The 25,449-nt window shown below is 31.8% G+C and overlaps 3 protein-coding genes across 3 annotated transcripts; 2 read left to right on the forward strand and 1 right to left on the reverse strand.

Moving 5' to 3' along the window:
* Window positions 1-49: 49 nt before the first annotated feature.
* On the reverse strand, window positions 50-2,133 carry LOC107952594 (protein NEN4). The gene is made up of 4 exons (XM_041082120.1): window positions 853-2,133; window positions 662-772; window positions 414-578; window positions 50-329 (listed from the first exon to the last, which is right to left on the reverse strand). Exons 1-4 carry the CDS (start codon window positions 1,300-1,302, stop codon window positions 237-239), a joined length of 819 nt encoding a protein of 272 aa, XP_040938054.1. The 5' UTR covers window positions 1,303-2,133; the 3' UTR covers window positions 50-236.
* Window positions 2,134-2,256: 123 nt separating this feature from the next.
* LOC107952593 (uncharacterized) lies at window positions 2,257-4,491 on the forward strand. The gene has a single exon (XM_016887801.2). The coding sequence runs from the start codon at window positions 3,221-3,223 to the stop codon at window positions 4,277-4,279; it is 1,059 nt and encodes a 352-aa protein (XP_016743290.1). The 5' UTR covers window positions 2,257-3,220; the 3' UTR covers window positions 4,280-4,491.
* A 13,482-nt stretch (window positions 4,492-17,973) lies between these two features.
* LOC107951678 (L-ascorbate oxidase) lies at window positions 17,974-20,174 on the forward strand. Its single transcript, XM_016886802.2, has 3 exons — window positions 17,974-18,408; window positions 18,503-18,904; window positions 18,981-20,174. The coding sequence occupies exons 1-3, from the start codon at window positions 18,013-18,015 to the stop codon at window positions 19,938-19,940; spliced, it is 1,758 nt and encodes a 585-aa protein (XP_016742291.1). The 5' UTR covers window positions 17,974-18,012; the 3' UTR covers window positions 19,941-20,174.
* Window positions 20,175-25,449: the final 5,275 nt, after the last annotated feature.

Here is a 25,449-nt window from a genome sequence, read left to right on the forward strand (position 1 = left end):
TTTAAATCTGAATTCAATTGATTAATTGAAATGAATGTTACAAATAATAAATGAATAACCCCCAAAAAAGGGTGTCCCCCAAATTCTCATATTGAATTATGAGATAAATTCATGAAATCAGTAAGCTAGGGAAAGACCCTTTTATGCTTCATGCTAATATTCCCTCATTGAAGATGGAAGGGATATCATCATTTAATCTTTGTTCTTCCAGATCAGCAATAATGTGAAATTTTGATTCATCTGAGCACTGAATGAGAATGCTTGAGCAAGTTGTTGATAGGCTGGCTTCCTTGTGCTTTACACAATAGATTCTTCACTCTTTCTGTCATCTGTTTCATTAAAATTCACTTCTCTTTGTCATTAATCAAAATTAAGAAACCATGTTACATAGCTAATTATTGACACATACAAACCTTTCCCAAACTTTCCCTTGTGTAGGGAACTGTTCTTTGATAAGTTGGTGATTTTCTGCTGGTTTCTTCCTTGCATGTCAATTTCCCTGCACTGCTTCTACTTCTTGTCGTTATTGTTGAGGGACTGTGCCAACTCCCATTCAATATGCTTGGGAGGCTTGACTCCTATACAAACTCAAAACCCTTTAAACATTTCTTCTTTCAAAACTGGGTGTTGAATTGAAATTCAGTAATGTTTGAGAACATACCAAAAATAGCACAGTTGCACAATGTTTTAGAACCTCTAAATTCATACGAACATCATCCAGGCTCCTGTGTTTTTGTTGCCCAAGCCCAAAGTAAGTAGCTAAGCTTGCCATCTGCATGAACATATGACAGGTTTATGATCATGTCTTAAAATTGCATGAATTTCAAGCTTGGATATATGAATGCTTTTTACCTTCATGTTACCAGCTCTTTTGCCAAACTTCTCAGTGAGGACACCTAAAGAATCAATGATCCCAACAGGTACAGGAGGTGGTCTACCAATGTCAGCAAAGGCCTCCCTAATACGAACACAATCGAATCTCTGAATGTTATGACCCCCCCAAACCCTACCATTCAAAAGGTTGAATATTTTGTCAGCAACTTCTTCAAATCCAGGTGCGTTTGCAACAGCATCTCTAGTTATCCCATCAGACCTGCCAGACCTCAATGCAACAACAGACAAGTCCTTGGGCTTTATCAAGGTACTATAACTCTCTAGCTCAACCAGGTTCCTTGGACATACTACAATGGCACCAAACTCCAATACACAGAACCTTTGTCCGGTTCTGTTGGGTACTGTAGTTTCTATGTCGAAAAACACAATTTCTGCTGACCCTTCTTGGCATGGAATAATACCCTCCATTTTTCTGCAAGTTTACTGGTTTTTGGTTTCAAGTTTTTTTTGGGTGATGTGGATTGAGATTGTGAATCCTGGTATAAATGGGGGATGGAAGATGGGAAAGAAAAGGAGATAATACAAGGGTGGAAGAAGAGAATTCTTGGCATTAGAGATTTGATTGTCTTGTAGTTCAAGTCTATAGTTTTTAGGCTTTGGAGGATTGCCTTATGCAAAGGGCTTTGGGTTGGTTTTCCTTCATTGTTATGTTACCATGTTGTTAGCCATTTCTGTTTGGAGCAGCAACCTTTTGGACAAGTTGACGCTTTTCTCTCCATTAAAATAATAAAGATGTAGAGAACATGATATTTACGTTGGAAGATATGAAGCAAGCTTGTTTGGAAAGGGAATTGATTCCTTAGAATTCTACATCTGCTTACCCTACAAACAAATATTCCTTCGGAACATTCACATCTCAGGGCTGGGAGAATTTTAGGATGAACATATACTATATTGACGTCATTGGAGGAAAATGGAAACTTTGGGATAAAGGCTCTCTTTTTCCATAATCCTAACCATACATGCATAAATGAAACAAAAATAAGGAAAATGAATATAAATTCTCTATTCTTTTGTATTGCAAGTTGCAGCACACCTATTATGTGTTTGGTTGAAGACAGGAGCGGCCCAAGAAGCCCAAGGCAATTATATCAATTGGGCCAAAAAGTTCTCACTTCTACTTTATTCTGTAGATTTGTCCATAGTTGGATTGAATCCAGTCATTATCTAATTTATTTGGTAAAATACCCTTCTTAATGAGGAAATTCACCACTTTTAACGGTGTTAATATTTTCTGTTAATTATACATAATTTTGATTAGTTTGAAAATAATTTTAGTCCTCAATCTTTACATATTTTATATAAATGTTGCGGGTTAAATTTGTTAAATCAAAATTAAATTAACAAAATATTTAGATATTGCAAAAAAAAATTATTAAAACAAGACCAAATTAATAAAATGAATAAACATTTGAGTTAAATTTATTTTAAAAAAAAAACTCAATAACAGTGAGCTAAAATGAACAAAAATGAAAAGGTAGCAAAGCAAATATTGTGGAGATAAAACTCTATTATTTAATCAACTTAACGAGGAAACTATAGCTCCTAGCCATTTATAGCAGACTGTAGCAGCATACACATCACCATAGTGACCGTGCAACTGATTAATAACAGTTGTAACAGCTACAACAACTCATAACAAACTTACAACAAACTCAACCAGTCTAACAGACTATTAACAGCTTAAAAGAGACATTTAACATGTGCAATTGGCAACAAATTATTAGATAGTGATTAATTGTTTTTAGTTATTTATTTTTAAAGTTGACAATAATTAAATTAGTATGATTTTTTAGAGATATCAATTTACTCAATATTAAATTAAGAGATACCAGAGAAATTTTTATTTATTTTTAAAAAACTTGTAGACTGTTGAAGGTAATATTGATGTTAATATATTTATTTTTAAAACTAAAATTAAATAAAATATTTATAATTATAATAAACATGATTCCAAGAGTCAATTTTAAACAATGAAAACAAACCGACTAAAGTGTTAACAAAAACCAAATGGTTTGATCTGTTTTAAAAATGATTTAAGATTGTGTAGTTTGAGAGAAAATGAACGTGCAAGCATTTAGAAGCACAAATAAATTTTTAATTATTTTTGTATTTTGACAAAGTTAACAAAGTGAGTGGTGTTAGAGTGGTTGTGGCACGCATCAACTGTTAATTATTGTAAAGATAAGTGAATTTTGTAATGATCAGCCTTTAATCATGCGACATGCAAATCACTTACAGAGCTGCTCTACCAATATATGGTCCTGGCTGTTAGACGATCTCATCGTTTCATTTCATCCTCACAGTTTTGTTTCTTTTCAATTCAATGGCACTTTCTACTTCGAAAATAGTTCCCACCACCAACAAAATTGCTCGAGAACTCGATGAAATTTACAAGGACCTTCATGAGCTTGACTTTGCTATTCAAGTGCCTAAGATCCTAGCCAAGAAGAATAGCCTGCAAAGGGAAAAACAAATATCCGTTGATCCAATTTCATTTCGAGAATCATCCATGGGAGAAATAAGTTTCAACATGATGTTACCACCTCAAGCTGAAACTGATTACCCTCTTCCACCCCCTTTGCTCCCCGCAAAGCACAAGTTCTTAAGTTGCAGCCTTCCAAACTCCGCGACTTCTTCCCCTCGATTCGGCTCCAGGAAGGACTTGAAAAACGAAAGCCAAGCGTTGCCTCAACAGGTTGACAAGTTGGTCAATAAGAACCCATCACTTCAAAACACGACGTTTTGGAGAAGCAAGTCATGTGGAGATGGAAGAACATATGGACCACCAGATGAACTTGATGATCTATGGATGTACAAGCATCATAGGCATGGAGGTTTAATCTCCAAACCCAATGTTAACAATGAGGAAATGGATGGTAGTAATGAAGTTGACTTCAAATGCGGTGCCCTTTGCCTGTTGCTACCAGGATTTACCAAGGCAAAGCAAGTAAGGCCAAGAAAAAGAGAACCTATGGTGAAGGAGAATAATGTGAACGTGATATCCAGAACAGTTTCCCTTGAAAAGTTTGAATGTGGATCATGGGCTTCATCAACAATAATACCAGACCATGATGTTGGTGATCTATACTTTGATCTTCCATTGGAGTTGATCAATAACCTTGGGAATGATGCACATTTACCGGTTTCAACTGCTTTTGTGTTCGATAATAAAGATGTAAAAGGGGTATTGAAGAATGGTTCAAATCAAACAAGATCAACAACAACAGGAGGCAGGAAATCCCATGAATCATCATCTCGGCATGTTAGGTTTTCGACGTCATCCCCAACATCGTACCCTGCTTCACCGGCTTCTTGCATTACGCCTCGTTTACGTAAAGCTAGGGACGATTTTAATGCTTTCTTAGAGGCACAAAGTGCATGAAATTTTTCTATACTCGAATTTTGTTCTTTGACACTGTGTATGAATTTTTTTTTTCGGTCCCTCTTTTGTTTGCCGTTGAGGCATTGCCCCCCAAGAAAATAAAACTTTATGCAATAGGAGCCCAATGATTTTAGAAGACGAGACCTACGCGATTGACGCAAATTTTTTTTCCTAGCTATAATATATACTGGTGTACTTTTCTTGCCTAATTAATATGTTGGATTTGCTTGATATAAAATGCAGAAAGCAAAATGGTGGAGTCCGTCAAGAAATCAAACACATTAGCACCTCCAAATAAATATCTAGCGTATTATGTGTCTAAAGAGCATTATTAATGGTATTAGAGTATCATTAGTCTCCCACGAGAATTCATCTTAATCTGCACATTTCTTTTTCTTTTTCTCTATTCTCGATCTACACAATCACATTCCATCTTTCTTACCACATCCACAATCAACACTCCCATTATCACAAATCTCAAATAATTTTATCGTCTCGAATTTGAATATTATGAATAAAAAATTAATATATCTTATTTTCAGCTCTGATTACAATTTTAATAAAGTCCCAATGTGCGCAATTTTAATAAAAATGCATTAAAAACAAAAAATAAAACATGTAACTAAGCCTATTCATAGGTTGGGTTAGTCATTTAAGTCCAAAAGCTTATTTAAACTTTAGGAGAGTTTGGGTAGAAATATTAAACTCTTTAAAATTTAGATCAAGCTCAAGTTCAAACATTCGAGACACAAGCCCGATCCATTTTATTGGTCTATAATATAATATATTATGTAATCTATAATGTAAACATTTAAAAAAAAGTTCATTGTTTATATTTTTTAATAAATGCAAAATATATATAATTTTTAAATAAAAATAATATAATATAAATATTTTTAAAAAAATAAAAATATAGTTGGACCTAAAATGAATTTAATTTAGTCATTTACAAATATGAACAAACTTAAGCTAAATTTTACACTCATATTTCAAATCAAGTCGAGTTTAGACAAGAATAAAATGTGTTAGTATCATGATTAAACTGAACCTGATCTATAAGTACACCTTATGTAACTGAAAATTACTTGCATTAGAAACAAACTCTTAAAATCGCCTATTATTTTTATAAATATTTTGGAAGTTAGTTTCAATAATTTTTTAGAATAATATCATAATAAATACAATAATTGATATTTTTGTGATTATATATAACATTGTAGAATGTTGTTAGAACATTTGGCAGCAAAACCGAAAAGGAATTTTGGTTAGAACAAGTCAAGAATTAGGGGCCATTGGCTCATTTTAAAGAGCAAAATAAAAAATCTTTTTGATATTAAAATTTGTTGTGGTTGTACCAATTATGCAAGTGTTCACACATAAAAGAAAACAGTGCTTTAATACCATCGAGATTTTTGCTTAAAAAAAAGTGTTTGGAAGGTGGGAAAAAGTTGTAAAGGTTTTGAATTCAATATGAGAAAATGGGAGCGAATTATGGAGGATGGTGTGCTACAAATGCCACCACAGTTTCTTTTTGGGGGGCCAAAGATAAAAACCAACAGTTGACTCCTTTTTTAAGGTGACTTTGCAGTCAACTTTTTTTAGGAAAAAAATTTGTATTTAAAGGATATTATTAGTGAGAAGATAGACAATTACGCACAATGATACCCAAGTGAAGTTGAATTAACATATATATATATATCCAATGATCCTATCAACCTATATTGCTCTCCAGGTCATTGTTACAAGAAATTAGCTAGCTACTTAACAACTAAAGGACGTGATCATTGAAAATATGACCATCTTTCTACGTAAGGTTGTTATTTTTGCTCCTTTTGATTTGGGTATTATGTAAAGACCCAAAACAAAAGGCCAGCATTGTTAATTCCCCCTCTCATTTTTCTAAAATTGTTGAAAAGGATCAAGTTTATGAAACTATAAAGTATGAGTTGATGGAAGAGAGGGACAAAAACTCAATCGCAACTTAATCAACATCTGCCAGACCTTCTCAGGCTACTCGACAAGTCACTGCCTTAGGCACTTCTTTGAATAGAAAAGGGGAGGAAGATGGTGCGGTGTAGGGTTGATTGACGATGAGGGTGAAGTTTTGTTTTGCTTTGCTTTCGATTTATTTTTAATATGATAAAGTTTATGCCTCGTATTTAATTGTTAATGTGTATATTTCTTCGTATTAATGGTTGAAATCATGGTTTAATTGTATGGATTTAGGGAGTATTGAGTTAACTAATTCTGAAGGTGTTACTTGTCAGCTTCAATGCTAATTGTAACTTGAAAGGAAAATTGATAAAATGCTTTTATCCAAATCTGCTTAGACCTTGAAATTGGTAGTAAATGTTGTAAGATTAATTTAAGCAAGGATGGAATTAAAATTTTTCAATACAATTAAAGTGGAGTTTGATGACTAGAAGATCTTTGCTATTATGTCTATTATTGAAGATCATTTTACATGACTATTTTAAATGAATATGTGGTTGTAATTCAATAAGCCGTTTAATTTTATGTGTATATTGACATCTTATTTAAGTTGAAAGGATAATTTATTGTTCAATTAATTAAGAACTATTTTATCTGAGTGCAAATATTGTAAGAAAATTAAATTTAGTCTACCCATTTTCATTTATGCTATTAATATAACAAAGATGTGTCTATTATTGTGCTTAGGATTTTGTAAGATTCTTAAGAAGAAAAGTCATTGTTGAAACATGAGTTAGTGAAGTGTTTAAAAGTATGGATTTGGCATTGGTATTGGTTAGGTTGGAATCTCTCTTTTTCTTTTACCCAAGACACAGAGTTTAATTAGTAAGTCCAAAATAGCAGAATTTAACTTGTTTCAAGAAACACGGTTTAAGCAACCACATACGTGGTCAAAAAAAAAAAAAAAAAAGAGAACAAATCATTGGGGGAAATTAAAATATCAAAAAGCAAAAGGAAACATATCAAGCCACGCGTTATTACAACCTGTTCTCACGTTTTTTGTCTTAAAAAAAAAAACTGCTTATTCCCTAAAACCAATTCTGCATGTTATTTATGTTTTAGATACAGCGTTACGTAGTTTTTAATAGAAAATGAGACTCCAATTACTTGTAATTTGCCATTACAAACAGATTCTTCATTTAGCTTAGAATTGGATTTTTATTAATCACAACATTTTTTTAATTTCTATTTCATTTAATTAAATTCAATTGTTTTATTTTGAGTATTATTGTCCTGTTTCACATTCAACAAAATCAAAATATTTATTTATTTTTTACTTCATGATTTTCCTTTTTTTTGCTTTACCAAGTTAATTTAAGACTAAAAAGCTTAATTTTCATAATAATTTATTTGGCTCTCTACTCTTTCATTTTATTTTTTGTTTTTTAGTCTTTAAATTCATGTTTTTTGTCAAATCATCTTAAAATAAATGAAAAAGTTAATATTTTTTAACTTTGTTAACATTGCATGCACGTGAATTGCTACATGAATGAAATGTCAACATTTAATTGATTTTTAAAATTTTAAAAAATTCAAAAAATATGAAACTATTTTTTTAAAAATTAAAAATCATTAAAATTATTAAAAATTAAAAAAATAGTTAAATGTTGACATGTCATTTAGATGACAAGTATATCATATCAGTAAAGCTAACAAATATTAATTTTTGTATCTATTTTAAGATAATTTGACAAAAAAATAAATTTAAAAGTTAAAAGAAGTAAAAATTAAATGAATAATTAAAATGATATTTTCTTTATAAAATTTGAAGGCAAAAAATTCATTATACTTTTTGAAAATATAACTTTTTTTTTCAAGGTATATAAATTTATTTATTTTTATCTTTTTTTATATGCCAATATATATTTTTTAATATAGTAAAAAAAATTAAAAAGAAAAGTAAAAGCACGTGGACCTCCAAATTGAAACAACTTGTAAAGATACTTGCTTTATGTGGACCGTTGTTTTGTGGAAAATAAAGTTTTGTTTTACTTTGCTTTAACATGGAAAAAAGGTTGACTGACAAATCAAAAATTAGACGCGGTTTTCTTAAAAAATTTCTCTTAATTTGCAAATTAGTATTTAAATAATGCTTTTTTTATTTTGGTATTTAAATTTTTTTTAGTGACAAAAGTATCTAAATTATTTTTCCGTAATTTGGTATATTGGTTAGTTAATCGTTAAATCTTTTTTTATAAAAATATTCAATCCATAAATTAGTATCTAAATTATACCCTTTTTTTCTCAAATTGGTACCTAAATTTTTTGGGGTTACAAGTGATACCTGAATTATTTTGTTACCCATTTTACACCAAAATGTTTAATCCATTAAAAGAATCCTAACCAATAATAAATTTTCACATCATATAAAATTTTAAAAATTAATTATTATATTTTATACATTATTTTTCTCTTTGTTTTTTTTATATTTTTTTCTTATTTTTATTTGTTCTTCTTTTATAATATCAGACAATGCCAACAATACTTAAAATTGGCTCTCCTAAGGTCGAGATACTAGCAATTAATTTATTTTTGAACCTTACCACGTTCTTTCATTGATTAAAACTAATGTTTTTAGAACTGGACCAAACTTTCGATAGGAACTGGAATTGGTCAGGGTACTGATCTTGAGTTAGGGGTTAAATCAATTGACCTGCTAACTAATACAAATCAAATGAACTGAGCTTAAAAAATCGGTTGAACCAATTGAATCGGTATTTTGTATTTTTAAATTTTTTATGTTTTATTTTTATGAATTTTAATAATTTTTTAAATATATAAAGAAAATATTTTTTTGTTTTTTTACTACACGGTTATTTTTAATTTAATATCATTTTTTTCAAAATAAATACAACATTTTGACTAACTATTAAACTAAGATGGATATAAGCTTACGGAAAAAAAATGTAGTTTAAGTACCACTTATGAAAAAAAAATATTTAGATACCAAAATGAGAAAAATGACATAATTTAGTTATCAATTTGTGGGATAAGACTTCTTTTAAAATAGACTTAATAATTTAACTAGCGGGAATACTTGAAAAAAAAAGACAATTTTACATGTTATAATTTAAAATTTTCATTTACCTTTTTTATTACTTACCTTGAGATTTAACAAAAAAATACACTAAGTGTTGTAAAGTCCAATTATTAAATGAATTTTAAATTAAAAAATAACTTTACCATTTATTAATTATTATTCTATTTATATTTCTTACTATATATCTATCTTTATATTAATGATTTTTAATTCAAAATCTAATTAATTATAGCTTTTTAATCGTTGTTAAATTAAACTATACATTGCTTTATATTCTAATATAATAACATGTATAATATGTTTTGTGATTAATATATAATTTTTTAAGTTACAAGTATGGTAATTGCAAAAATAAGCCCAAATAACTATAAATAAAAATAATTACTATGAAACATGACTGGATTAATAATTATAATATATTTAGACTTAGATCAAAATAAATCTATAAAAAAGTACACATGATAAGACAAAAATCATAATAAATATGAATTAAGAATTCAGGTATAGTTTACACAAAATGAGATCTAAAAGTTCTTGGGCCTTAAATTTGCAATTAAGCCAAGTCTAATTGGATGTATTTTTTAAAAAAATTATTATCAATAATAATTATATTTTATTTTTGTCTTGTCTTAGTTTTTTATTTTTTAGATAAATTTTATGCAAATACATGTTAAATATTTAAAAGACATAATGATAAATTTAGCTCTTAATGTTCACATCTTTTTTCAAGTCATTTTTTCTAATGAAAATGTTAATTAAAACATTTTTTTAACAATGTTAGTGTGGTAACCCCTATAATAGTTCACATATACTTCATGTTAACATAACATAAACCTAAATGTACTAAATGTATAAACCCAAACCCTAAAAATAAAACCTAACTCTCTTAAAGTTCTCTCAAAAGGGGTACAAAATTCTTCTCATAGTTACCACAAAAACTCTCACTAAAACTCATCTGCGACTACATTTTGTCGTCTCCAAAAGAAAAGCTCTATTGTACTGCATTTTTAATTGCCTTATTGAAACAAGGATACAAGGCCCCTTTAAATAGGTTAAGTTTAAAAGGCTAAAACGACTAAATATCCTTAAAGTAATTATAATTAGACTAGGAAAAGAGGTACGTCGAAAAAATTCTCCGATGAAGAGGATAAAAAATCACGAACAAAGAAAACTTCACTAAGCAGCAAACAAACATAAAATACAAGATGGAGAAAAATAAAAACAAACCCAAACCCCAAAAACAGAACCCTAACTCTCATAGAGTTATCTCAAAAGGGGTATAAAATTCTCTCTATAGATATAAAGAAAACTCTTACCAAAACTCATTTGTGACTACATCTTACCGCCCCCAAAAGAAAGGCCCTATAGTACTACATCTTTAATTGACTTATCGAAACAGGGATACAAGGCCCTTTAAATAAACTAAGTTTAAAGAGCTAAAATGACTAAAATATCTTTGAAGTAATCAGAGTTCAACTGAGAGAAGAAATCTTGTTTGACTGTCAAAATGTTGTATTACTTGAGGAATACATCGTGTCGTTGTGACGTCCCATGCATGCTCGTCACGACTTCACCCTCTCCGTCAATTGGAGAACTCGTTGCATTGTCATGATATCCCTCGTCGTGACGTCTCTCCTCGTCACGACGTTGGTGTCTTCCACGTCATGATGTCGTGCCTATTTCGCCTCTGTCTTTTTTAAGTGCCTGCAAACTGTTCGATAAATGTGAGGCACACCCCACAAATAGTCTTTTTTTTTTCAAATTCAGTTTATTTAAGTTTTTATAATTAAAGTTAAAGGCTATTTGGAATGTGAACCCATATATTATAAGGCTAATGCTAATAATATAAATAGAAAAGATTTTCTTAGATCATGTCGTAAGGTATGATACCATTAAGAGAATGGTGACCATACACAACTTGCAAACTTTTTAATCTGAAACATTTAAGGCTTCAAAATGTAGTTAAGAAGACATTTATTATTCTAAAAAAATATTTCTTATATTAACAAGATCATGTTAGTATAACATAAGAAAAATGTAAGATCGTACTAACATGTTGTTGAAAAAACGAGTTTGAAAAACACAATGGAAAATAAGTTTAAGGAAAAAGTCAAAGTTTTAATTTTTTTTCAAAAAATAAAAACTTGGTTGTGATATCTAAAGTAATAAACACTTAATCAAAATTGTACTTTTTCAATTCGTCTAGAATGAATGCTTCGACCAAGTAGTCTTTTTTGCTATCTCAAGCTCACGTTTGCCGAGTATGAGCTCACTTCAAATAAAAAAAAATTCACAAAATTACAAGTGGGGTAATTTCACAATTTCTCTAAATAGCTAGGTTAAATTATAAATAAAAAAATATCTCTAAAAATCTTCTAAAATAATTTCTTCAAATAATTTTCTCTCTATAACTTTCTCTTGAAATCAAATGTGTGAAAAATAAGTATTCATGGCTCTCTTTATATAGGGAGAGCTTAGAAAGTTCAATTATGATTAAACTTAATCACTTTAATATTAAATTAATATAATACTTATCAAGATAAATAGTAGATTAAATTTAATAATAAATCTATTAAATTAATAGAATATTTATCTATAAAATAAATATTAAATTTAATATTAATATAATAATTTTAATAATATATTATCAAGTATTAAATTAAATTTATTAAAATAATATTATTTTTGAAATATTTAATCCGAAATCAAATTATCCGATTGAGTCTCAGTGGGAGTGTAATTCTTCTACTGCTTAACTAGCGAAGAACCATTACTCACCACCGTAATGCTGCCATTTCCGCTGCTGACACCGTCGTGTCCAGTTGTGCCATCATAAGTATAACACCCTCACGGCACCCCAAGCTGGCTCAGTCCAGGCCAGTGACGGCTCGACCGGTCCAATCCAGCCACCGGTTGGACCGTCAACCCAGTTTTACATATATGGTTTGATTCAACCAATTTTTGAGTCTCAATCTCGGTTTTGGGTTCTCGGGCCCAATCTTCGATCTCAGGTCCAATTTTCAAGTTCAATTACCCATTGGGTCAATTTTCTAACTTGAAAATTAATTTCCAAAAAGTATCATATTTATTTTAATTAATTTAATTTTAGTTGATCAAAATTAATTTTCCCACAAATCACTAATATTTTCCAAAATTAATTTTTCAAGAAAATTCTTTAATCAAATTCTCTAGCTGAAAAATTCTTACGACAACCCAATTTAATTCCACATCGAATAAACCGACTTAATTAAATTATTTCTAAAGTCGTAGAATTTTCTTACTTATTCAAATGCAGTGCGATCGAGCTTTTGTTGAGCTAGTGGAGGGACCAAATTGGACATATACAATTAGGCTCGAGTAATTGTAATTATATCCAAAAGCATTGTTCCAATAATTTACAATTTACTTAATCATGGGGTCAATCCACAAGAAGTACTATGATTGAATGCTCCTTATTGTATACTCTTTACAAAAGTAATTCATCCAACTGCTTTGTCCAATGATCTCATCATGTGTGTGTTACCCTCATATGATATCCTTGATTCCTTTGAGTTAAATCTGCTCACTCAATATAATTCCATTTTATCTCATTTTCACCACTGTGTCTTTTTAATGATTAATACGATCATTGCCAACAAATGAATGTGATAAATTGGTTGCTCAAGAACGAGTAACTCGTTGCGACGTTCCATATTTATCAATCCACACAATGTCAATGAGAGGATATCATTAACTCTTTAATCGAGCTATGAATTCCATTATTGCTAGTAAAGCCATGTTATATACAAGTCATGTACCCAATATATCGGCTATGAGCTCGATCATCTTTAAAGTATAAGCCTCCACTTATATCAAAGCACACGAGTTACATACGCATGGTTAGTGACTAACTTAGGATTTAGATAAATCACGCCATGAATGTCACAAGTGAATTAGTTCATAAACAGATCCAGAATTAATTCAACTTGGGTCTCGTCCAATGTATCATTCTTCCAATGAATACATCTATACCTCTACCTATGGAGTCAACTACTCCGGTAGCCAAGACTAGCCATCTCCTCAATTTGAATTATAGACGACATAATAATCCTTTTAAGTATTTGAATCAAATGCTCACTTTGGTTCTTTTCCGGGATTACAGACTCGTTTAGATTATCTACCGAAGTAAGTTGGCTTTCTCGCAATGTAAATGTTCTTATAGTGCCATTTAACATCAGTTTGAACTTAGACAATCAAATGAACTAATATTTGTCTGTCACAATTTCTCTATGCATGCAAAACATGAAAAACGGAAACACAAAAGACACAATAGTGAAATGTGGAATTAACTTTATTTATTTATCATTCAAATGCATAGAAAACAATTACATGTTTACTGCAATATAGGCATGTAACACCCTAAAAATCATAGGATTAGAATTAATAAAACCATCAAGAAAGAAGCCCTAGTTTAGGTGGTAGAGAGCTTAATAAACTCCCTAAAGAGCTAACGTTCAAGTCCCCACTCTTTTCATTTTTCCTCTTTTATTTTTCAACATTTATGAAACAAACACAATCTAGTACATATATTAAATGTGGTAAAAAATGACTAAGTATGGTCAACAGACCAAGTGGTAAGGTTTCCAATCCCTTATTGTGTCCAAGTTTGATTCACGTCAAAACCACTCCCTTATTTCTTTTTCTTTTTTTCAATTTGGCAAAAAAAGGTCTTTTACCATTCAACTTTTTAAAATTTTGAAACCCTAACTATTTAATCATTTTCCTAATTACATGTGGATTTCTACTTCTTTTCAACCCTAATTAGAATTTATTTCTCTCTTCTTTAAATACATCTTTTTCTTTTATTCACTCATTTTCTTTTCATAAAAATCTTCATATTCTTTTGCAGGAAATTTTAATTTGATCCTGAGTTTGAAACCGAGTCCCATTCAATCTGTTCTTCGTATAAATTTAGAGTAACACTATCGACCTCGTTTCTAACATGCCAAGATCGATAAGCATTCTTGTTTCTAATTTCGTAGAACCTTAGAATATTTGAATAACACCATTCTTGATAATCTTTCAAACCGATTTTGAATCTTTTACAAGTTTTCCCGAAAATCTTGATAATTTCAATAAATCTTGAACATTGATATTAATTCTTGCGTATTTTTCAATTGAAAGTCCTATTGTAGGTGTCCTGAGCCAGACTTGGATGTGAGGATCATCATGCGAAACCCTAAAATTAAAGGGGTGTGTGTGTGTTCTTTTATGAAAAATTGAGTCAAAATCAAACCTAGCCCAGACCACACGGTTTACTGGACGGGTATGTGGACTATACGTCCTCATACAAGGTCATGTCACCCTTAAAACACTAGAATGTTCAACTTTCACACAGCCTGTCGCACGGTCGTGTTTCTCTTGTAGGTTGAATTTTTGAATTACCACACAGCTGTGTACCCTTTCCACACAGCCCAAGGCTTCCCACACAGTCTAGTCAAACAGCCATGTGTCCCCTGTAACTTAGAAACTACAGTTTTATTCTAGAATTTTATGTTTTGAGCAGACTAGTCCTTAAATAGGTTTCAAACTATTTTTAGTGAATTAAATTATACAAATAGGTCTCTGATGAGATGAGATATGCTAGAATTCATGATTGATCGATTTAATGTGATATTTATTTATATTTATGAATAATTGCATGAATTATGAATAGTATATGTTACTTTTGTATATATATACTTGTGATCTTATGAATGACATGTCTATATTATTATTCATATTGAATACATGAAAAGCTTGAATTGCTACTAATTGGCCATAAGTTAGATTATTTAATATGCTTTAATGCATTACATGGGTTGGGTTGATATGAACGGAGGAAGATCAATCAATATATTTGCAAGAAAAATGACAAGTGCAGAGCATAACCATGCGACTGTTCTTATTTGCAAATTTCTGTGTATTCACAGTTAAATGGAAAATTCCATCTGTAGGTACTGTTGTGAATCTACAGCCAAAGGCCGATTCCAACGACGAGTTTATGTTGTAGAATCTATAGCCAAAAAGTTGGTTTTATCTGTAGAACTTTTATTGTGAACCCACAACCAAAAACAGATTCCAATTGCGATGACTTGTTGTGTGTCCACAACCAATATGACATTGTTATCTGTGAACCAGTAGTGGTTTATCCACAATGTGGCACAAAAGTAAAGGAGTTCTAGGAAGAAATCCTACTGTGGTGTGTAACAGTGGGGTAGGAATTATTCTATTTAAAACCTGAAACTGTATGGCATCATTTAAATCATGTGCATACAAATCTAAAAATTATGTTATGATACATATGCGTAAAACTATGTACATATGTCTATACATGCATGGAATATGATTATTGTGGCAATTCTGATGATTTGATTATTTTGAAAACTATTATTTGATTTCTGATATATTAGTGATGGTTGCATTTGAAAACTGATATTATGAACTGAATTGCTATCTTGATTATTCTATGCAATGTTAACAAATGTGTCCTAATGAGTGTCGCATTGGTTTTGTTGTAAATGGATTCACACTCACTCCTCCTTTAATTTCATCATTACAGATAACCCACTAGGTTAGAATGTAGCCAAGGCATTCGGAAGGTCTTGGCACAATCCAACTTATTTTCAATTTATTAAGACATATTATTTTGATTTATTTTATTATTTGAGGTTTATAATATTTTATTTGAACTGTGGCATGGGATTTAGGACTTAGGATGTTTTTATTATCGCATGACATTTAATTGTGATTTTAATTAGAACATTAAATTTTTACTATTAATTGATGATGTATGAACCCCGATTTTTATTAAAAACTTAAGTAAAGACCGTCTTTTCCACTGCTAGAAGATAATTTAAACGTTAAGAAAATCATAATTGATATCATCCAAATTTCGAAGAGTATATGGAAGAATGAGATATAGATTATCTTAATGATGCAGATTCAAATGCAAATGATGATGAACTTGATTAAGGACCAACAGATGATGATAAGGAGAGTATGTTCAATATTAAAAAGAGAATATAACCCAATATATATGCACTAGATTAATTAGATAAAATTGCGTATGATATTTATTTTTTCTTATATTTATTACTAATACAATACATATGATGATTTGATTTTAAATTTTTTTATAGAAATTATTATTATACTAATATTTTTATAATTTTTAAAATTTTTTAAAATATAAATTATATAACTGTGTAATTACAGTTTGTACTACTAAACATGCACATGAAATTACAATATAATTACTCTATCAACCAAATACATTAAGGGAATTACAATTTTTTATAATGACAAGATTGTAATTACACTTTCATTCAATTAATCTGTATTGTCTAAACAAATCCTATTATAATTATAAAATAGTAATAATTATACTTTTATTTAATTAGTGTTGACGAAATTTATGATTAATTTTTTAAATTACCTTTTTTAACATAATCTATTTATTCTTTTGGCATGCTAACATGTGCACTTGTCAACAAACTTGGAAGAAAATCCACGTTAATACTCGGCTTCTTCGTTTGAGGATACATATGCTTCTGTTCAACTTGTCTGACTGGTTTATTCCGCTGCCAAAAGTGGACTTTCTTAATTTCTTTATCTACTGGCATATATTTTGCCTTCATTTTTATTAAAATTTAAAATTTTTTATTTTTTAAAATTTAAAATTTAAAATTTAAGTCTAATTATTAACACTTTAAATTTTTTTGGTGACATTTTCAAATAATTATGTAACTAAAAAATTAATGTCGTAATGAATCTAAATTAAACAAAATAAATTTTAAAAATTTTAATAATGAAACTAAAATTTGAAATCTAAAAAGGTAGAAGGACTAAATTCTTAAAAATAAAAGTATAAGGACTAAATTTTAAATCTAAGAAGAATACATAAACTTATAATATATCTGAACCTTATATTTATTAAAAATAATTTATAAGTAATTAATTAAATTTAAATAAATTCAACTCAAATTAATTAACTAAAATAAATATAGAAAAGAAATCATATATTTATGCTTGATGAAACTTAAATATGAACTCTTAGTTTTCAAAATTTCAAACATGCTATTAAGCCAAAAATTCATTTGCCATAATCATACTTTTCTAATTTACTAAATATAAAAATATATTTCAGTTTTCACGCATTTATTATAATGATATTGTTGTTTTGACTAATAAATAAATAATTTATTATTTAATTTCTAAAAAATCTTAGAAAAGGCAAGAAAATTCTAAAAGGGAAAGAAAAAGACGTGTTGATCTTCCCAACTAATTGACCACGTATGAAAGGCATAGATGCTAGTAAAATTATTATTGAAACTTTTATTAAAATAATAAGTATACATTAAAGTGTAAGTTAATTCTTTCTTTTAACAGTTTCATTTTTTTTTATATTTTTAAAAATTAGTATGATTGATAGAATAATCTAACGATGACATGTAACATATTATATGTACTACGTAATTGATGAATTTTTAATAAAATAATTAATTATATAATTGACTAATTTATCTAATTTTTAATTATAAAAAATACAATACAATTTAACTGTTAATACAAAATTCCATTATACTTTTACCCTCTATCCCTCGACATACTATATATACTTTGCACGCCAAGGGTGTAACCACTCAAAATTTTTTTGTTGACTGAGTGGAAAGCTGAAAGCATGATCTTTAGCAATATGGTTTTGATACCAAAATGCAAAAGCAGAGTAATCTTATTTCTATGGTTATTAGGGATTATAGCTTTGTTAAATGGTTCGGCCGTTGAAGCTCGGATTCGTCGGTATAAATGGGAAGTGAAGTACGAATACAAGTCCCCTGATTGTTTAAAGAAACTGGTAATAACCATCAATGGCCGAACACCTGGTCCTACAATCACCGCACAGCAAAATGATACTATCATCGTTGAGCTCACCAACAGTTTGTTAACAGAGAATGTTGCAATTCACTGGCATGGAATTCGACAGATCGGAACACCCTGGTTCGATGGAACTGAAGGAGTGACTCAATGTCCGATTTTACCCGGAACCACTTTCAAGTATCAGTTTGTTGTCGACAGAGTAAGTTTGTGTTTCAAGTTTCAAGGCTTTTTTTTCTTTCTTCTAATTTGAGATTTATAAACTGAAATTCCAAAAAAATTTGTATTGGATTTAGGCTGGAACATACTTGTATCATGCACATTATGGGATGCAAAGAGAAGCTGGGTTATATGGATCAATCATTGTTGGACTTCCTGATGGAAAATCCGAACCTTTTACCTACGATTATGATCGGAATATTATACTCAATGATTGGTACCATAAAAGCACTTATGAACAAGCTGCTGGCTTGTCTGCTATTCCCTTCCAATGGGTTGGAGAGCCTGAGTCACTTTTGATCCATGGAAGAGGAAAGTTCAACTGCTCTACTTTAATTACTCCAAGTTTAGACGCTGGTATTTGCAATGCTACAAATCCAGATTGTGAGCCTTTCAGATTAATAGCAGTCCCTGGAAAAACTTATCGATTGAGAATCTCTAGTTTAACTGCTCTATCAGCCCTCAGCTTCCAAATTGAGGTATTTCTTAAGACTGTAAAATGGGTTCAAATTTTGCCTGTTTTTAAATCTGGAAGCTAATTTGTTTCTGTTTCAGGGTCATAATATGACAGTGGTTGAAGCTGATGGGCATTACGTTGAGCCATTTGTAGTACAAAACTTGTTCCTTTACTCGGGAGAGACATATTCGGTCCTAGTAAAAGCCGACCAAGATCCCACAAGGAATTATTGGATAACATCCAATATTGTTGGTCGATCAGCACCCAAAACTCCTCCTGGTCTCGGCGTTTTCGTTTACTATCCAAATCATCCAAGGAGATCTCCTCCCACAACTCCTCCACCTCCTCCTCTATGGAATAACACTGACCCTCGATTAGCTCAGAGTCACGCCATTAAAGCTCGCCAAGGTTACATTCACACTCCACCTTCACGTTCAGACAGGGTCATTGTGTTCCTCAACACACAAAACACGATCAATGGGAATGTTCGGTGGTCGGTCAACAATGTCTCTTTCGCACTTCCTCATACACCTTACTTGATCGCACTCAAGGAAAATCTAACCCATGTGTTCGATCAAAACCCACCTCCCGATGGGTACGATTTCCAGAATTATGATATCCGTATAGTACAAGAGAACAAAAATGCTACTTCGAGCAATGGGGTTTACAGGTTGAACTTCAACTCAACTGTGGATATTATACTTCAAAATGCCAACTCCATGATTCTTAATACCAGTGAGACGCATCCTTGGCATTTACATGGACATGATTTCTGGGTATTGGGGTATGGGGAAGGGAAGTTCGATATGTTCAATGATCCAATGAAGTATAATTTGGTGAACCCGATTATGAAGAACACAGTGCCGGTACATCCTTATGGATGGACTGCTTTGAGGTTTAGGGCTGATAACCCAGGAGCTTGGGCATTCCATTGCCATATAGAATCCCATTTCTATATGGGTATGGGCGTGGTATTTGCAGAAGGGATTGATAAGGTTGGCAAGTTACCATCTTCTATTATGGGCTGTGGTGAAACTCAAGGTCTTTACAGGCCCTAGTACATATCCTTACATCTTAATTCTTTCTTTCTTTTTTCTGTATTTTGGATTGTATAAAAAGATTATATTCGTATTTATTTAAAAAAAATTAAAAATCATTTGTTTTATAAATTGAGTTATATTATTACGATTTTTTATAAATTAATAAAAAAATCGATTAAAGCTCAAATTAGGATAATTTTTAGGAGTTGTTTGTATAAATGTCAAATCTTTAAAATGGTAATAAAAAATAATATTTACAAAAATATTCAAATAAAAGCTTTTATCCCACTTAACTCTAGTTTGTAGTGAAAATTAGGTGAATTCCTACATGACTAAAATAGAACAAATGATATTATTTTGAAGCTTGATATATAACATTTGAAAAATTCTTATTTGAAGACTTTGAAAAAGGCGGTTATTTGATCATTTTGAATGATTTGACCTTCATTTAGGTCCCGTTTAGCAGTGCTTTTGAGATGAGTTTTTCCTTAAACAAGTACTTCTCACTTAAAAGTATTGCCAAACAAGTATCAATTGAGTAAAAATTTTAAATTAAAAGAAGTGCGTTTTAACAGATGAAAAAGTTGAAAATTTTAATTTTTTTTCTCAGTCAAAAGTGCTTTTGCTGCTATTTACATTTTTAACCTCAATTTATCTTCTCCAAAAGACACATTAGAATACCCATTTTTTCTTTCAAAGTTCTTTTAATTCCTCCACTGATGAGTTTCTTTTCTTCTTCTTCTCTTCAAGTTATTCATTTTTTCTTCTCTTTCAGTTTAGTTATTTTCTGATTGTTTAAATTTAATAAATAATTAATATTAATTACTTAAAAATATTTAAAATTAATATTATATATTAAAATATTAACAATAAGTTATAATAAATTATTATTTATATTTTTGCTAAAATACCATAATATTAACTAATTTGAACATTATTTAAATGCATATTTGTTACTTTATAATATAACGTCTAAAATAGACATTTTATTTCTCAAAAGTACTTTTTGAGAGCAATACTAAACACTTAAATTTTAAACAAAACTTCCCAAAAGTACTTTTCAATAGTAATACTAAAGCACATTAGAAAATGTTTAACCCTTATGTCAACAACTCATAAAAGTTTAAACTCCAATTTAAACATTTAAAAAATTACATGGAATGAAATTTTAAACTTATAATATTATACAATTTAACTTTATCAATTTAATAAAAAAATATTATATTTATTATATATAAAATTTTCAGTAATGTAATTTATTATAATAATTTGAAATTCAAGGGTAAGCTGGTTTCTTCTATAGCTTATTGTGTTTAGGGTTCAGAACATTTGACACTTACAGTATGTTACAAGACAAACCCTACCGACGGATTTATTTAATTTATACGTCAAGAGCAAACTTTCTGCCATGTGTTTTAGATTCCATTTTGTCAATTAATTCATGTTGAAATTTTGAATAAAAGGTGTGTATTTTCTAGGGAACAAAAGCCTTGTATTAATACAACTGTTTAATTGTAGATAAAAGTACGATGTCTGAGGCACGCTCTCTGTCTTCTCTACAGTCTAGCAATGATGTTGACGGAGATTCTCATTCAAGTGAGGATCGAACCACCAAGAAAGTGAGATTCAAGGATGGTTTCGATAATCTTTCCGATGATATGGCCGTAGATCACAATCTGCCTCCAAATCCTTCGTGGAAGGATAAGCTTTTGGGTGGCGCTCCCTCCGTGTCGGTGGTGAATCATAACGACACTTCCATTGAAAGTGACAGGGGAAGCGATGGAGAATTCGATCTATTAGATGAAGATGTGCAAGCTACTATTATCAACGGGATTCCGGCCATTAATTTCTCTGATCGGATTAAAGAGATGCTTTTCAAAGAAATGGAACTAACAGTTGTCATTAAACTGTTAGGGAGGAATATTGGCTACAATACTTTGCACAATCGTTTAATAAATCTCTGGAAACCTATTTTTCATTTCACTCTCATGGACATTGAAAATGGATATTACCTGGTTCGTTTTTCTAACAAAACTGATTATGATTGTATTCTATCGCAGGGTCCATGGATTATTTTTGGGCAATCTTGGACCAAAGAATTTAACCCAGCACAAACCTTATCCCAGTGTAGTGTTGGCGTGGATTCCATTGCCAGGTCTGCCGAGTTTTTTGTTTCGACAAAAAATTGTGGAGGCGATTGGAGGTCTCATAGGGAAGGTGGTTAAACTTGACCTTCAGACGGACAACCGAACTAGATGCCGATTTGCTCACCTTTCTGTTTTCCTTAACCTCGATAAGCCCTTAGTTTCCAAAGTGCTAGTTAATGGCGAAGTTCAAAGAGTAGAGTCTTTGGTTGCGGAAAATATGGGCACGTCAAAGACCTTTTCCCGATGGTGGTAGAAGATCGGGCCCCTGAGCGCCCTATGGAAGAGATGAATGTTGAATCGGCACCGGTCGCCGGTGAAAATGTTAAAGAAATGGGGTCGGATTTTAGTTCCTGGATGCTGGTCGAGAGACGATCTCAGCGTGGCCAAAGGAGTTTGCGAGGAGACACCGGCGCAACTAACAGCGTGTAGGTTCTCGATACTCGACGTTGAATGAGGAAGGTGATTCGGCGTTGAATGAAGCTATTAATGGGGATCTGTCGGTGGATAGAGTTGATAAATATGCTGGGGGAAATGATGATAATATTAGGATTGTTGAAAAGCCTCCGAATGATATGAGGCCTCTTACTGATGCGGGTCTTAAGCCCAACTGGATGAAATTGTATGCTATAGGGGCTGTTGTGGTTGGAAAGGATTTAGCAAATTTGGGCTAGGAGGTTGGCGGGCCTGGTGTGGATATCAATATGGTAACACCAGTGGGTGCTAAGGAAGGCGCTCCTTCTGGCCAGCAAATCAAGGCCTAGAAAATGATGGAAAAACAACCTTTGATAGGCAGTGGAGTCAATCCAAGCTGCAACGAGAAGTTCAATACTGGAATTTTTATTACTAATTCTAGTTCAAAATTTAATGTTGCAGGATCTTCCAATTTTCATTCTTCGGGTAACGAAGCAAATTTGGAAGTTGAAAGTCTCAATGATTCTTCTACAGAAATTCGTGAGGGTTTAAATGCTGGAAATTTTACAAATATTACAGCCCATTTTAATCCTGCCTTTGAAAAATCTGGGGGTGTTAATATACCCATAACAAATAGTATGTTGGATCCCGGGAAACACTCGGCAATAAGTTTCAAAGGTATCACGCATAAAAAAGAGAAAGGTATTTTAGCTAATCCTGTTCGGGGAAGGCTTGGAGAAGGAATTCCTGTTTTAAAAGAAAAGCATGGAGGAATGGATTCCAATGGGCGTAGTAGTCGTAAATCGTCTAATCCGTTGCGTGGTCGAGGGAGTCGATTCAAATCTTCTGGAAACTCCAAAGTTCCGTTAGCCGAGTCCATGGAGGAAATGGCTAAACTCATTTCCAATTCGAAGCTTAGTAGTAAGCTTAATGCTGAAATAGAATGTGTAGCCATGAGCAAAAATGAGGATATTGTCTCTCGACAGTAATGTATGTTTTTTTATATTGTGTTTATTATTATGAATTTTACTATTTTCTCTTGGAATTGTCAAGGCTGTGCTAGTGATAAATTCCCACATATTTTTCGAGAATATAATCGGGAATTTAGTCTGGATATTATTAGTCTTCTTGAGACTAGAGTTAGTGGGGCTAAAGCAAATAGTATCATAGTAAAATTGGGTTTCCCACACTCACATCGTGTTGAAGCGATTGGTTTTTCGGAAGGTATTTGGGTGTGCTGAAAGAACATTGTTAGTGTTAAGATCATTTTTAATCATCCTCAATTCATTCTGGCTCGTGTTGGTTCTGCATCCTCTTCCATGTCGGTTTTTATCTCTTTCGTTTATGGCAGTCCGAACAAGCAGAAACGCAAAGATTTATGGGAAAAGTTGAATCTGTCAATCCCTCTTGGAAGCTCTCCATGGGTTGTAATAGGTGATTTCAATGCGATTCTCTCTTCCTCTGAGAAAGATGGGGGCATGTATACTGGCAGAAGATGCCCTAACTTTGGAAATTTTGTAGAGCAAGCAGAGCTACATGACTTAGGTTACAGAGGCCCCCCGTTCACTTGGCATAGGGGGTCGCTTTTTGAAAGACTTGATTGAGCATTGGGAAATAAAACCTGGGTTCAGTATTTCCCCAATTGTTCTGTTTCTCATCTTCCTAAAATAAAGTCTGACCATAGACCCATTCTCCTTACTTTAAATCCAGATTCTACTCTTCCCAAAGGAAGGCCCTTTTGTTTTCTGGCGGGATGGGTCGAGCACCCAAATTTTAGTGATTTTGTGAAAGATAAGTGAAGCTTTTCTGGCACACTATGACGGACACCTTAACTACGTTCACCCATGATCTTAAGGAGTGGAATAAATCAGTCTATGGTCACATCTCTGCCCCCAAAAAGATTCTTCTTAAAGAGCTCACTAAAATTCAGAGGATTATGGATTGTTCGGGTTTTAATAGTCTTGCTAAAGTAGAGTTAAAAATTTGGAAGGAGATGGAGAATGTCCTTCGACATAAAGAACTTCTTTGGAAACAAAAAGCCCAATGTGATTGGCTTCATTTTGGTGACCGTAATACAAAGTTTTTCCACGCTCGTACGTTGTGACAAAGGAAGCACAACCGGATCACTACTATTCAAAATGGGTTTGGAGATTGGTTGTATGATTCAGAAGCTGTTGAAGCTAAGGCCAATCATCCAAAAATTGTATGGGGAAAACCCTGGCCCTATACAGAGTTTACCTCCGAGTAGTTTTCTTCGTCTTGAACATGATGACATATCCTTCTTGGAAAAGCAGATCACTAATGAGGAAATCAAAGCAACTCTCTTTGATATGGCGCCACTCAAAGCTCCTGGTAGTGATGGGTTCCATGCTCTCTTTTTCCAAAACGAGTGGAATGTTGTTGGAGATGTGGTGTGCAATTGGGTTAGAAGTATTTTCAATGGTGGTGCTATTGATTCTGAGCTTAACAATACACTTCTTATGCTAATCCTCAAGGTGACTAGTCCCGAAGATTTTACCTAGTATCGTCCAATTAGTCTTTGTCCTGTCTTATACAAGCTGGTGATGAAGATTATATCCAATCGCTTCAAGACCATTTTCCCGAACATTATTGGCCCAGAGCAAGCTGGATTCATTGCAGGAAGAAACATCATTGATAATGTTATTATTGTTCAAGAGGTTATCCATTCAATGCGAAGCTAACCTAAAAGAATGTGGATGACCATTAAGATTGATCTGGAGAAAGCTTATGACAGAGTGCGCTGGGATTTCATCAAGGCTTCTCTCCAAGCGACTGGTATCCCTACTTTCTCATTAATGTTATTATATCTGCTATCTCTAACTCCACAATACAGGTTCTGTGGAATGGAGTTCCTCTGACTAAATTCAGGCTAGCTAGGGAGATACGCCAAGGTTGCCCACTCTCCCCTTATCTTTTCGTTCTATGCATGGACTGGCTTGGTCAAATGA

Source organism: Gossypium hirsutum, chromosome A02, assembly GCF_007990345.1.
Source record: "Gossypium hirsutum isolate 1008001.06 chromosome A02, Gossypium_hirsutum_v2.1, whole genome shotgun sequence".
Lineage (NCBI taxonomy): Eukaryota > Viridiplantae > Streptophyta > Magnoliopsida > Malvales > Malvaceae > Gossypium > Gossypium hirsutum.